At 48.5% G+C, this 14421-nt stretch overlaps 1 protein-coding gene across 3 annotated transcripts in view; it reads left to right on the top strand.

Moving 5' to 3' along the window:
* The window catches only part of LOC128880644 (cell adhesion molecule Dscam2), a 140209-nt gene that overhangs the window by 115132 nt on the left and 10656 nt on the right, over positions 1-14421 (top strand). For all 3 annotated transcript variants that reach the window (XM_054130934.1, XM_054130933.1, XM_054130932.1), the window contains exons 6-13: positions 2037-2201; positions 11483-11629; positions 11707-11847; positions 12160-12350; positions 12562-12802; positions 12938-13091; positions 13157-13308; positions 13495-13764. In XM_054130934.1, the coding sequence (XP_053986909.1) occupies positions 2037-2201; positions 11483-11629; positions 11707-11847; positions 12160-12350; positions 12562-12802; positions 12938-13091; positions 13157-13308; positions 13495-13764 (1461 nt within the window). The remainder of the gene's footprint in view (positions 1-2036; positions 2202-11482; positions 11630-11706; positions 11848-12159; positions 12351-12561; positions 12803-12937; positions 13092-13156; positions 13309-13494; positions 13765-14421) is intronic.

Genomic DNA, 14421 nt, shown 5'->3' with positions numbered 1-14421 from the left:
CAAGTCGAGAAGGAAGTCGCGGAATAAAGAGGAGAGGACAGAGGATATTTGGAGGACAGAGGTAAGAAACGGAGGATGCGACGGTTGGGTAATGAGAGAGGAGTTAGGGAGTTAGGAAAGCGAGAGGAGGGAGAAACTGAAACGCGAAAAGAGACAGAGCCGCGGAGGGTGAGACAAGCAAGGGCGAATCGGACTCCGGCAAAAGGAAAAAAGGTGGAAGAGGTGGATGGGGGCTGGCAGGGAGGGATGAAATCTTGGTGAATGCCGGGTCACTCGTTTAAATAATTAAACGCGTAATTACCGCCGGCTGGAACACATTTTAATGAACGGTGCCTTTTCCACGGACCCCCCACCGACGTCAGGCAACCCCGCGTCCCATCCCTGGAAGAACCTCGAGAGAAGAGCGTCGGGAGTCGACCATGCGACTACGGTCGAGACTTTAGAAAAGCGGAGCGGAGACGTTTGGAAAGCAGAAGTCGAAAGTTTCCGTTCTGCTCGTCGAGTTCCAACGGGTAGGGGATGGAGGGGAAAACACCCGACGCGAAACAGAGTGGTAACGAGGCACTTCTTTCGATCTTATCTGGGATTCACGGGACCGTTCTTCGGGGTCTAGTCGATCGACCGATGCTCCGCGAACAAGGTTTGTCGCAAACTGGTCCAGCGTCTGTGATCTTCTCCTTCACGAGCCGGAGACCACGCTGGGGATTATTGAAATTTCCATGGGAGTCGTTTCGTCAAAGGTGGGTTTATACGACGGGTATCGAAAGGTGGATTCTGACCTGCTACATCGTCGAGAATCAACCGTGAAAGCGCAGCGTCGTGAACGTTGATATACCAAGAACGGATGAGGAGCGTGTTGAGTTGGTTGCCGTCTGATATTTAAATTGTGTCTGCGAAATGAGACGGAGCGACGGCGTGACGACCGCCTTGACAATGCTATTAAGAGCAATATCGTACCCAACTGTCAGATCTGGGAATAAATGGAGCAGGAACGGAACTGCTCGAGCCGAAAATGAATTTCCGGATGCGGCGCTAATCTTATCTTCGCCGGAGAATTTATCTCTCGAAACGACTTCCTTTCTTTCCCTCGAAGACCAAGTGAATTTACAACGCGGCCATCGAAAAGAACAACGCGCAAAGTGCGCGTAACGCTACCAGTTTACAATAGTAATAAGCAATTTTCTATTTTTTTTAAACGTACATTTTGTTCATTTAAATTCTGAATATCTCGAGCCAAACGATATAACCGATTGATCGAACGGAAAAAAGAATTCCAAATAAACGGGATTCCGATCCCTCGGTCAGATTTCGAAGCTAAGCAGAAACTTCGAGCCATTACATCCTCGATTTAGCCTGGAATCGTTGCCGTAACTGCCATAGGGGTGGAACAGGAGGATGGGATCGTGGCATCTTCCGCGCGACGCCGGGCGTCCCGTCGATTTTTATCCCGTGAGAATTTCCCGCGTCGGGATCGGGAACGGATGTCACGTCGTCGCGCGTGATTTATAACTTCTGCATCGGCCAAACGGCCCGTTCAAGGTGTTGGTAAACAACGACGGGAGCTGGTGAAAAATCTCCTGACCGGAAGAGGGAATTTTATGCAAACGCAACGCGGCGAGTCGACCCTCCCGTTCCGTTCCCTGTCCCCGCGATTCGATTTTATCGTTAAACAAATACTCGTCGCCGGACGCGCTCGAACGACCCTGTTTTTCCTTACCGTAGTGATTTATGGGATCCCCGGGAAGATTAATCAATTTCCACTCGGTGTCCTCGTCGTTCGTCCTTCTGCGATCGTTCGAATTTCGCTTCGACGCCAAGAATTGGCGTTCAACGACGGGAAATTGTATCGTAAATCTGTCCACCGATTCTAAACCAATGCTCCGATGCATCCAAGGACACGAATTCGTAAAGAAAATTTTAGTCAAATGGTGAAACTCGAAGCGCGACGTTGCTTCTTACCTAGTTGGTATAATTACACCTCCGCCAGGGTTGTTCGGAAGTTTTGCATCTAACCGAGATTCTTTTTCGGATTTCAGTGCTGACGGTGCCCGGCTACGACGTCAGAGTGAATAGATCCCCCGTGCTGGAGGGGTGCAACGCTGTTTTATCTTGCACGGCGCGAGAAGACGTCAAAGAACACCTGACAGTCACATCCTGGTTTCGCGACGACGCCATTCTTTTACCTGGAAGCACGGACACCGGTAAGCATAGCTCGAGAGTGAAACGCGTGTTCTTGTTGCGAATAAAACCAGAGAAAGCTCGCGTAATAGAGGAGACAAGAAGGGCTGCGAATATCGACTATTGTCAGCCCGAAGAAAGAATCGATCGGGAGAACCACTCATCCCAATATAGAGAATTCTTTTCTCGAGGTGTTCGGTGTTGAGTAGCGATGGGATCGAATAGTTAGCGAGTGACATCCAAACTCGTTCAAACCGTATTTCTTGTCTGTTAAACAAAATTAGATTCTTCGTTAGTCCGACTTAGTTGTGCCTCCGAATACTGTAGCGTTAATGCTTGATTAACAGGAACAATTTTTGTATCAGCTTTACGCGACTTCCTTCGTCTTTGGTAGAGTAGAATAAAATTATTTGAACGCGGCGTCTTAAGCGGCGTGTTCTACAAAGTATTTCATAAAGAGCGCGACCGAGTGCTCTCGTGGTACACCTGAGAAATAAACCCCTTTGAAGCGCGAGAAGATCGCGCTCGTGAAATCGTTGACTTTAACTACTGAAAAACTGGAGCGCCGTGTAGATATTAAAATATTAATACCACGCCGAGATTTCATGAACATACATGAAAACTTAGCGGTTCTCCGTAAGTTTCATAACGCGTTTACGTTTTTATTTTTACGCTTTGAGACTGTGAAATTTATTCGGAGTCGTTACTTAAGAAACGAAATTACATCGACCTTCACCCGAGTCTCCGGCGAATCTTTCCAGGACAGAAACCTCGATTCTTATATACTTATCCATTCGTATTTTTTGTAATTGTTCGTAAGCGCTGTCGACCGAGCGACGGCAACGAAACTCCGATCGTTTCGGTAGCCGCGAATTAATCTTCTTCTCCTTCGCTCAACAATTACATAAATTCTCATCGAGAACGCGAACGCGAAATGCACCGTGCTCTGTGAATAGCTGGCGTCGCGAGCATCATTTATAATCTTGGTGCCGGAGTGGCCCATATTTGCTCGACGGTGGCGATGCATTATGTTGCAATGATAATCGTAAACAAGTCACGTGCACGCGGAAAATGTAATATCGATGGCGCGATACGCTTACATCTGGATGCTGAATGAGGTGCAGCCAGGCTCGATAATTAGATTCCACTTGGTTTATCCGGACACCGGCATCAGAGACTCTGTCTTTCGCGTATTTGCCCGAGAAAATGAGTTTTCATAAAAGATACCACGAGAACTTTGTTCCGTGTCAGCTTGGAGAAAAATGTTCGTGGACAGAATTGTATGTATGCAAACGAGAGGATTGTAATTTCGCGATATCGAAACGAACTATTTGAAATTTGAAAGGAAACTCGCTTCTCTTTATCTTTGAAGGTATCGAACGCGGAGCGCAAGAATGAAACGAGAAGAAAAAGCTCCGACCAGAGTGAATAAGAATCTTTCGACGAGTTCGCGGAACTGCTTCTAGCAGCTTCGCGTATTTATCTGTTGCGACACGATGATAAATTGTTCCGCCGTGTCGCGAAATTCTAAATGAGATAGAACAGACCCGAGAAAAGGATAAAAACATTCACTTCGATACAGCGCAACTACCCTCGAGGGTGGCGGAGGGTTCCTCGATGACGTTAAATCGTCGTTCCTTGGAATCGGAGCTATCCCTAGTTGGACAAAAAGAAAGAGACCCGCTTCTACTTAAAAGAAGTAGAACAAGGGCATACCGGTTGATAAAGTGGAATTAGAACTGTTCCTACGTGGACAAGTGGAACAGATATCGCAGTTGAACAAGTAGAACGTAGATCGTTCTTGCTCGATTCTTTCTTTCGGGAACAAAAGGCAGCGCAAATGTTTCCTTTCGGTTTTTCGAAAAGTTTCGAAAATTCCCGTCGTTCACGGAAATTTAATTACCGCGGTCTCGCTGCTACTTTCCCATACTTCCAGGCGACTCAGAAGTAATTTTGCAACGAGTACAGCCCCGTTCCGTATAATAAATCCCGGCCTGGCTCTCTCCCTGTTTCCCTTTCCCGTTTTTGTCGCGTAGAACGCGGATTCGCGCAACCTCAACCGTAACCAGCGATCCGGTGTTTGCAGTTGGGAGTCTCTCGTATCGTGTACGACCGTATATTACTATCTCGTCGTCGTGTCCATGCTGATCCCCGCCTCTGAATATTCCCCCGTGTTGCATCGGGATTTCCATATTTCTTCTAGCGTTTCCATGTTTGTTTTCGCCATTTCCCGATATTAAAACGCCCGAGTGCCGCGACCTCCCAGCTAGATCCATGCTGGCTCCGACTGTGCTCCTCGACTTTTGCGTTATTGTCGCGACTCCTGCGGAACTGGTTGGCGATCTCTTAGGGTGCCGGAGGGACGTATCCTGCAGATGTCGCGATTCTTATGCCGAGACGCGCCCGAATACGGCATCGACGAGTTCGATATTCGCGTGTGCCGCCATTCGCGAACATCTGCCGATCCGGGATTTCTCTGACAAATATCGAAAGATTGCGAAGGGAGATGATACGTTTACCTTCTTCTTCTTTCTTTTCGTATATAATTTCAAGCTAACGAGCTCTTTATACGGAATACAGAGCTGATTACACGGTACGACGGAACGAGCTTGGCGCGGTTTTAATTCGTATCAAATTCGCGAATGAAAGCCCCAACGGAAATGGTGGCGGTATTTTTCCCCCCGGGGTTGCCCCGAGAACTGTTTATGAAAAGGCTCCGACGAAAGTTCGCGCCATAGAAAATTAAGTTTGAAGACCGTTTTTCGCCTTTTTTCACCGGGACTGTTTCGTGGATTGTTTAGCGCGGGACCAGTCGATGAAAAGTTCCACGCGTCGGGAATAAACGTTTAAACTTCACTCAGACGGTTGCCCGGTGAACTCGTTCGCGAATGGCCTCGCCTGGTTTTTTTTTAAATCGAAATTAAAGTGTCTCGCGCGGATGGAGAAACCGAACGTTTAAATTACACTTTAATCGTGATTACCGAGAATGCAAATAGAAGTAATCCGCGTCCCGTAGGACACTGAACGAATCAGAAAAATCGAGGTGCGTCTCCTATTCGCGTACCAATGTTGTGCCTATTCTACTCGATCGGCTCAGACCGTAAATGATTCGGAACATGTCGCCGTCTACGCTTCGCGCATTTCCTCTTCCAAGAACCCGACGAAAAGGTATCGCGAAAACGGATTCCATTCTCTCGACTCGCACAGTATCTCATTTTCTCTTCCGACCCTAAAACATTTCTCGTAACGACTCTTCCGCTCGCAAAAGCTCAAACTCCTCGCGGGGGCGGCATTTTATTGCCCGAGCGACTACCAAACTTTGATCCTCTGGGGGAAGGCTAAAAAAAAAAAGGAAGAAATGTTCGCCAGTCTGTCGACGCGGAGGGTGGAAGCGAAGGAGCGCCAACGAAACGGAAAAGAAAACGCGCGCTCGAAAGGCTCGAGAAAATCCGACGGATCCCGTCAAGCTTCCACGTCCGCTTTGTCAATTATCCCGATTCGAACTTAACGACCGTTACTCCCGTCGAGAGAACGGGCTCGTGTGCCTCGTCGACGTCGACTCGGTCGTCGTCGTCGTCGTCGTCGTCGTCGACGTTAGCGACGATGAAAAACAGACGAGGGATTGTACAAAGGTATAAAGCCGGAGAGGAATGCTCCAGCGGCTCCCAACGGGGCTGCAACGCATTCGCGACTGAAGCTCCTGAATGACTGCATGCACGTGCGTGTTCCGTTTGCCTGAAAAACCGGAAAAAGGGTCGAGCACCTATTTCCGGCGACGGGACGACTGCGAGAGGAGATGGTAGGTGGAGGACGGGCTATTATTAAAAGTATAAAGCCACTTCCGCGCGTTGCAACAGCGAGAGGGAATTAAATGGAAGAGCACGACGATCCGCCACGAGTAGGGCGACACAAAAATTTTGCGAGTCTCCCCGTGTACCCTGAACCTCCGAAACGGTGGACCGGGTTGCTTTGGTTCGCTCGCAGGAATTCTTTAAATACTAAACGCTACGTTGATTTTGTTAATATCCATTCTTACGAAGGATTACGAATACCTCTCGCCCCCAAAATACGTATCCTGGTAAAAACGAAAGATCTTCACGGTAGCTTTCGTCTCGTCGTTTACTAATATGTACCGTGAAACGACGTTAAATAACGAAAACGGTAAACACTCTGCGTGAAAAGAGATCGCACGGGAAAAAAAAGTATCTTCTCGTGAACGCTGACGAACACAAATTGAAGAGTAGAGACAACTTTGGACCATGTCGACGCGAAAAAAAAAAACGGTATAAAACTGTAATCATAACACGAGGCGCAACGGAAACGGGAAATGAGGATGGGAACAAGAGACGGAGGAAGACGGGGAGGGGCCAAGTCGCTTTGCAAATGTGTGCAGACACTCGTACGAGCTCCGCTGATGTCGGAGGACGTCATCCGCCGGGCACAGAAGAGGAATTTTCAGGCGAGTCGACGGTACCCAGGACACCAGGAGCTAGTTTTAACCAGGGAATGAGATGTCAACATTACTCGCTCTCGCGAAGAGGGTTACCAATTACCAGAATGACAGAAGATAAACTCCTGAATCGCTCGGCTCTCTTCCGGTCAATGGAGACGTTCAGACGTTGAACCTCCAAACGTTGAACTCATGATTTACTGAACGCGTGGAAGGGACCTCCTTCGGGAACACGAAATTTGAATTACGATTGGGAATATTTACTCCGACATTGACCCTTACATACGAACCACGCCGTTCTTACATCTAGAAGCTGCCCTTTCAAAAATGTTCGAGACAAAATGTTGCAGACTGAAAGATCGAGAATCGGTCGGGAAAATATTACGAGACTTTGCCGAGAGTCTAGCTAGTTTGAACAACTGGCAGGTTTAACTCTTTGCACTCGAGAGGTGACTCTCAGTTACCACTAGGTTTTCTTTAGGTTTAATTACTTTGGAACTCGAAGTCCCAATAAAATGATTGTCGTTAAGGCAAAGCTGACCCGATTCTCAAATCTCAAATTAGAGATTTCATTTTCGAAATCAATATAATCTTAGCATTCGTGGCGATAGAATGCTAAGAAAGCATCTCGAGTTGCTGGTAGATACAAACAAAAGGGCCTGGAGTGCAAAGGGTTAATTCCCCGCGTCGCGACGAGAGCCTCCGAGGATCGTGGATCGAGAGTAGGAAAATAGCGAATATTTTTCAACGCGCGTACAACTGAAACGTGCATTTCAGACCAGATCAGACGAGAGGAGTCTTAACAAAGAGAGCGAGAGTTACTGAGACGGCGCGTTTACGTAAAAGCTTCCACCCTACTTTGTAAAATCTTCGAACGGCCGACGGACGCACGTTCGCGACAGATTCTCCGGGCACGTATTTCAATCGAACGGTTCGTTCGCTCGCGAAAGTATCCATTTGCCCCTCCAGCTTCCGAATAAAAGCGAATCAAGCATCGACGACGGAAACTTTTGGAGCAGAAGAAGATCGAGAGAAGTTTCGTATGCTCGATACGCAGAAATTTCAAAATCGAGTTTACCGTTCTCGTTGAACCTTATTAACTAGTAAATTCCTAACTCGTTTCGACAGCTCACCTATCGAGAAACTCTGCAATTTCTCTCGTTAGCCCCTGTAAGATCGCGATGATCCATCGCGGTACCGATACGAAACTCCCAGCGGGATACGCTGAAAATACTGGGGAAAACGCCAGTCTCGCGCGCGTTTAAAGGGAAAAACCATTTGTTCAAACGGCAACAAGGTTACGCGATACGGTAACCCCTCTCCTATAAAAGAGTAGGACAGCGACGCGTCCAGGCTCGCGGTACGATTCCCCGGCCCTCTCGCATCCGTGGAGGCCAGGTACGTGCGCTAACTCCCCGGTTCGGATCGTCCTGTACACGCTCAGGCATTCATGTTCCATACATATTTATGCCGGTCGGGTGCACGTAACAGGTACGCCGTTATATACAGGTATAGAAGGCCGGGGTCTGCGGATGGCAGGATATCATGGAGAACATCACGTCGTGTCGGGGTGTGATACGTTTGTTTCGTAACTAGGCGGGTAACATTGTGCCCCCGTACACGTCCCGTCGAAACACCTGCACGTCGTGGCGCCAGCGCCGGTGCGCGCGAGCCTCTTCGTCATCGTGTGCGGCGGTTATCGTCGTCGCTATCCTGACCGAAGAACAGAAGCCTCCGTCGCCATATCGAGGTGACGCCGACGCGAAGCGCCCGAGCGTTCTGTCATCGACACATTGCCGTTCCCACGGTTCTCGATCCGCGGACCCAGCCGTTCACCCCAAACAAGGAATCGATGGAACGATAGTCTTTCAGCGTCTGAAAGGACCGCCTAGGCAGCCTCGATGCACCGCGGGTAGATCGCGTCGACGATTTCGCTCTCAACGATTGCGAACGTCGCGCGCTCGAGAGAACGCCACTCTTGCTGAGAGACGTCTCGACGACTGGGCAACTTTGGAAACCGATCCTGAGAGGTCGATGGCTCGCGATACCTTCGACGAAAATCGACGCTTTTGCTTTTCGTCTTCTCGAAATTACTGGACAAGTATCGAATTTTTTTCCACTGAACGCCCCTGGTTTAACGCTTTAGAGAAACACGCGTCAACTTTTCAATGCGAAATCCACTACTCCGAGAACGTGTTCCCGGACACTCGCAACTCGAAGAGAATGCAAAGGAAGAAAATCAATGTTCTAGAACGTCTGGAGTAGAAGACACCCTTAATCACCGTCTCAAAGAACGGTTCGTGACCGCAAAAGTGCTGAATGGATCGCGTGTCTCGATGTTTCGCGAGCGTCGTAGACGGCGCGCGGCGTCGTAACGCGGCAGAGGTCTCGCTCGGGATAATGAAAATGTGTCTCCCACGGAACAGACAGCCAGCAAGAAAGGTACGACAAAGCTGGAGAGGAGCCGTTTGACGCGACCCGGCGAAGAAGAAAAACTTGGAAAAGAATCGATAAACCCCACCGTCACCCTTTTCCCTCTCGTCTTCCTGCCAGGACACGCGACAGCTCGCGAGGGTGCCAGGCCTCGACATCGGATGCGAGCCTGTTCTCAAACGCGTAAAGCACCTTCGTAATGGACGCATTCAGCCGAACTATGCCTCTCTGTCCCCGTCCCTTTGACCCTTTCTTTCGGGAGATCGTGCATCTCGGCGCTGTATAAAGAAACAGACACGCATCCAACGACTATATCGCGGATTGCTACCATTCGGATATTGTTCGCAGCTTCGTTTTTCTCTGAACAAAGCTTCGACAGCTTTTTGTCGGAGTTAAACGTTGTTTTCCGTATAAACTTGATTACTCCGAATATAAACTCTTCCGAAGTATCGTTACGTCGTCTACTAACAAGGAAAGCTTTTAAGTTGTCCGCCTCCGATTGTTTCGATTTTTGGATATGTTTTAAGGGACCGAAAAATAAGATGTACGTGTTTTTTTTATATCGAGCCGTTTTCATATTTAGGGGGTGAAACGACTCCCTAAAGTTTCAGCTGCAATAGGCTATCTGTGAAACTATCATAGAACTATCATAGAACTATCATGAAACTTTTTAAGAAAAAGTATCATGGTTTTCTATCCGCATATAAAAAATAATTTGTTTATAACGATAGCCTATTGTAGCCGAAACTTTAGGGGTTCGTTTCGCACCTTAAATATGAAAACGGGCTAATATGAAAAGATACGTATATCTCGCTTTTTGGTCCTTTAAAACATATCCAAAAATGGAAACAATCGGAGGCGGACACCTACAAAGCTTTTCTCGTAAGAAAAATATACAAGTTGGCATGGAGAAAGGAAACGTTCGCGTCTGTCCTCGCGCGATATTTCCCCAACGCGACGCCCGTTGCCGCGTCCCTGCGTGAAAAACCACCGAACGCTATCGATAAACCACGAGTTTTATCGCATCTTATCGATGGTAACCTGGCCCGTTTTCCACCAACTTTCACATAACCATAGTCGCGCGTGACGTGGCCGTACGTGTGCCTCGAAGACCACGTAGCCGAGCCACCCAACTTACAAGGCTATTTATCTTCGTATTTTTATTCCGTCGAGGTAGGCGATATTAAATTGCTCCTTTCGTGGCGTCCACAATTCTCCGCTCTCCCCTGGAGTCGAATCCTCCGCGTCCTAGAAAGCTCATCCTTGCGGAGTCGCGACCAACCGACTACCTTATTTCCTACTTCCTCGGACGCGTCCGCAGCCACTCGTGCGACCACCGTTGCCTACCATGATTTTCTGCGTGGACGCCCTTTGACATGGAGCGGGAAAAAGAGATAACTCGATGTTCAGGAAATAAGAAATGGCAACGAAGCGGCTGCGAACGCGATAAATAACGCCGAACGCTAAATCTATATCGCAATTCTGGGGATGTCCAAGGAATATCGGACAAGGAAGTTAGGTCCGTTTAATTCCAAGGAATTTCTCGAAATTATTGATCGTTGACTCGAGCGAGTTCGAGGGATCGAAGGGACAGAAAAGAACGTTTCTACGCACCAGCAACCAGCTTACGGTTCGATCGAAATTCACCTGCGAGGAGTCTCGCGTATCAACAGTTCTCGTCGTTTCAAAACTGATACCCCGTCTCATCTATCAAGAGACCCTGCAATTTCACATCTCATTTACTCCACCGTAGAATCGCGATAATCCATCTTTACCATTAACGCGAAAGTGTCGGCGGAATACTCCGAAAATAAAAGAAACCTTCCGAAGCCCTGTAAATTAAACCTACGTCTATGGAATAACGAATTTTCTTAATTTCTTCCGATTAGTTGGACAATTGCTCGTCTGAAAAAAAAAAAAAAAGAAATCTCGAACGAACAGTCCACGGTCTTGACGTTCGTTTCCTGATGGAAAAGGAGCCCCAGCGGATGGTCTGGCTGGTCCAGCGAATCAACGCGACGGGTCCCGGGGTCTGCCCGTTGGCTCGACTAAATTGAAAATTTCACGCCTGACGGTACGTCCGTCGGTGATTCGACGGGATTTCATCGACAGATGCCGAGGATTTTGCATAACCTTTTGCTCCCGCGGATTGGAATCGGGGCAAAAATATCGGGAGTATCGCGGCTAGGTGAAATCCCGCACCGTGCTTTTGTTTTCGATTTCAGCGGCTCCAGCGATCCTCCGGAGCGCCAAGGTAAAGCCTCTTTCGACGAGAGGCGGATACGTTCGAAATAATGGACCCGATCCAGTGAATACCCTTTACTATATCTCCTCTCGCTGGAGGTGAAATCGCCTTATACATCTACGGCTTATGAAACGCGTATCGTCTCCCTTCGTCTAGGAATTTCTATCTTGTTACAGGTGGAAGATTCGTCGTTACTTCCCAAGGCGACCTGCACATCAGAGCTGCCAGACCAGAAGATGGCAGAGCCACGTACTCGTGTTTAACCCTTCACGCGCTAACCAGCGAAAGAAGAAGAAGCGAGCCCGCAACGTTAACGGTCACAGGCACGTCAGCTCCGCTTACAATGATCTCTTAATGACTGCCGTAGAGAATCTGCTTTCACGCTGCGTGCAATTTTCAGAACCAAACAGATCCATGGCGCCGAAGCTGATGCAAAGATCGCAGATCGCCATATCCGCGGAAAGCGGCTCGGATGTTCATCTCACTTGCTCCGCCCAGGGGAGTCCACCCCCGCAATTTACCTGGTACCGCGACGTTAACGGTTGGTTTGATTAGGAGATACTGTTTACCGTGTAATTCGGAGCGTGCCATCTTTGAAAATGAACAAATATTTTGTCGATCTTTGGCATCTCTGTTGGACATTATCGAGGACATTTTCATTCGTTCTAATTTGTTTTGCAGTTCTTGAAGTTTCGCTCAACCCTGCCTATAGTACTAATTCTATTTCATTCGTTCAAATCATTCATACATTTTAAACTGTTAACGGGAAATTGGTCGCTTAGCCGTTATTAAAGACGTTGCCCATCCCTACCACGTAAATTATCGAGCACAACACGTCGGGCTGTTGTTGCAGGCCACTCGATACCGGTGGAATCGTTCGGGCGGATTCAACTGTGGGGCGATTTGATGCAAATCCGCCGCGTGGATGCTCAGGACGCGGGAAGGTACATTTGCCGGGCTAGCAATCAGCTCGGCGAGCAACGAGCCGAAACGCACCTGTCGGTCACGTCAAAACTTAACGCGCGGATACAACCACGCGTTCAGGTACGTCTCGGCGATCCCGACGAGTCACGAATCGCATAATTCGAAACTATAGTTGTAACTCGCGACAGGCATGCCGTCGTTTCGTCGGAACGTTTGGAAAGCCATCGAACGGAGCCGACGGAACGAGGAAGAGGGGAAGGGACGCGCGATTCGTGGACGCGGGCATTAACTTTCGTTGCACGAATCGTTAACCGTTTCCCGGTATTTACAGATCATCAATTCCGGAGAGTCTGCCACTATGAATTGCACGGTGGAGGGTTATCCGGTCGAAAGCGTCGAGTGGTTGCACGACGGTGTACCGGTATTGACCGCGCAGGATACGAGGATCAAATTGTTGGCTCCTCTGGTGCTCGTGGTAGGCTCGATCGGCCGAAAGGACAAGGGGATGTATCAGTGCCTCGTTAGGAGCGACAAGGAAAACGCTCAAGCCACTGCGGAACTGAAACTCGGAGGTACGAAACTGAAGTAACGATTGCCTATGTAATCGACCTTTCCAAATTCCTCGCGAGATCGATCTTTCTGTGTCGCAATCGCGACAAAACCCGTAAGCGATGGAGTAATGGTTCTGACGGAAGAAACTGTCTCAGATACCGTGCCAGAGCTGCAGTACACGTTCATCGAGCAGGCACTGCGACCAGGACCACCGGTGTCCCTGAGATGCTCCGCGACAGGATCTCCTCCTCCATCCTTTACTTGGCTCCTAGACGGAGAACCTCTGAGCGAAATTGCAGCTGGGCACAGGTGCGCGTCTAGATCTCATCGATCAATATTCTCTCTCTTCTTAACTGCAAACAATGTCCACGCAGGTACGCGATAGGACAGTACGTCGATCAGTCCGGGGACGTGATCAGTCATTTGAACATATCGTCGGCCGGCGCCGAAGATGGCGGCCTGTACGCCTGTGTCGCGTCCAATACTCTGGCCACCGTCGAGCATAAAGCGAGATTGAACATCTACGGTAATTGTAACGGCAATTAACGCCACGTTTTGACCACTTGATTTGTAGGAGCATTAACCCGTTAAGTACTAATGTCCTACTCGGAGCTGCTACGATTTCAGTTACCTCCGGTTACGCCCGACTCCAACAACGTCTCTTCTATGAATCGCGCATTAAAACGTATTTGGCGTTGATTGATAATTTCAGGACCACCGTATATACGATCGATAGGACCGGTCCGCGCGATAGCTGGCGTCGATACCACCATAGCCTGTCCTTATTCCGGATACCCTGTCACATCAGTCGAGTGGTCCCACGGCGGCGTTGACCTACGTTTGGATATAAGACATCACGTCGACAAGGAGGGCCACCTGACGATCTCCAATGTAGATCCAAACGATGCTGGCATTTACACCTGCATTGTCAAGTCGAGGACAGGGGAAACAGCGAGTAGGGACATTCGACTCACCGTTAGCAGTGAGTACACTTTCACAGAATTTAATTTGTATTTACGTTAAGAAAGGGCACCGATAACTCGGTCGTTATCGTCCCGTTCAAGTACTCCCGCGAAAGTTTGGGACAGTAAGTAATCGTACGTGGACACTCGGGTTGAGAAGAAACGCGACCGTTCTCTCTCTGTTTTCTTGCGGTTGCCTCGCTCGAGCTCGCGAAGAAGTCGCGAAGCTCAATGAAAGAAGTAAATTCCACACCCGAAAGAATTCCTGTACCGTTACTTTTTACGTTTCCCTCGTTTGTCAAGACGTTCGAGAGAAGGGAGCTGGGGGTTTGTCGAAAGAATACGTGGTCGGAGGGTAGAAATACTTTACCCTCTATTTTTTGTCCGTGGCTCTTAAATTACTCTCGAAATAAATACCGCGAAGCTCGTTTGTACTTCGCAACTTTCTACAGTGGAGATTTATGGGACTCTGCGCGAAAAAGGTATTATATATTCAGGAAATTTGTATACCTAAATATTAGGTCTACCGGTAAGTTCTGTCCGTTCCGGTTACAAAATTTCAACGACTATGCGCAATCACGCTGGCAAGATGTCGTAAATAATAATAAAATTCAAGGTACGAGAAATTATTTATTTCGTGTTATTCTAAAAACGGACAGAACTTTCGGGTAGACCTA

Source organism: Hylaeus volcanicus, chromosome 8, assembly GCF_026283585.1.
Source record: "Hylaeus volcanicus isolate JK05 chromosome 8, UHH_iyHylVolc1.0_haploid, whole genome shotgun sequence".
Taxonomy (NCBI): domain Eukaryota; kingdom Metazoa; phylum Arthropoda; class Insecta; order Hymenoptera; family Colletidae; genus Hylaeus; species Hylaeus volcanicus.
The sequence above is the reverse complement of the archived record's forward strand: the minus strand, read 5'-3'. Positions and strand labels throughout refer to the sequence as shown.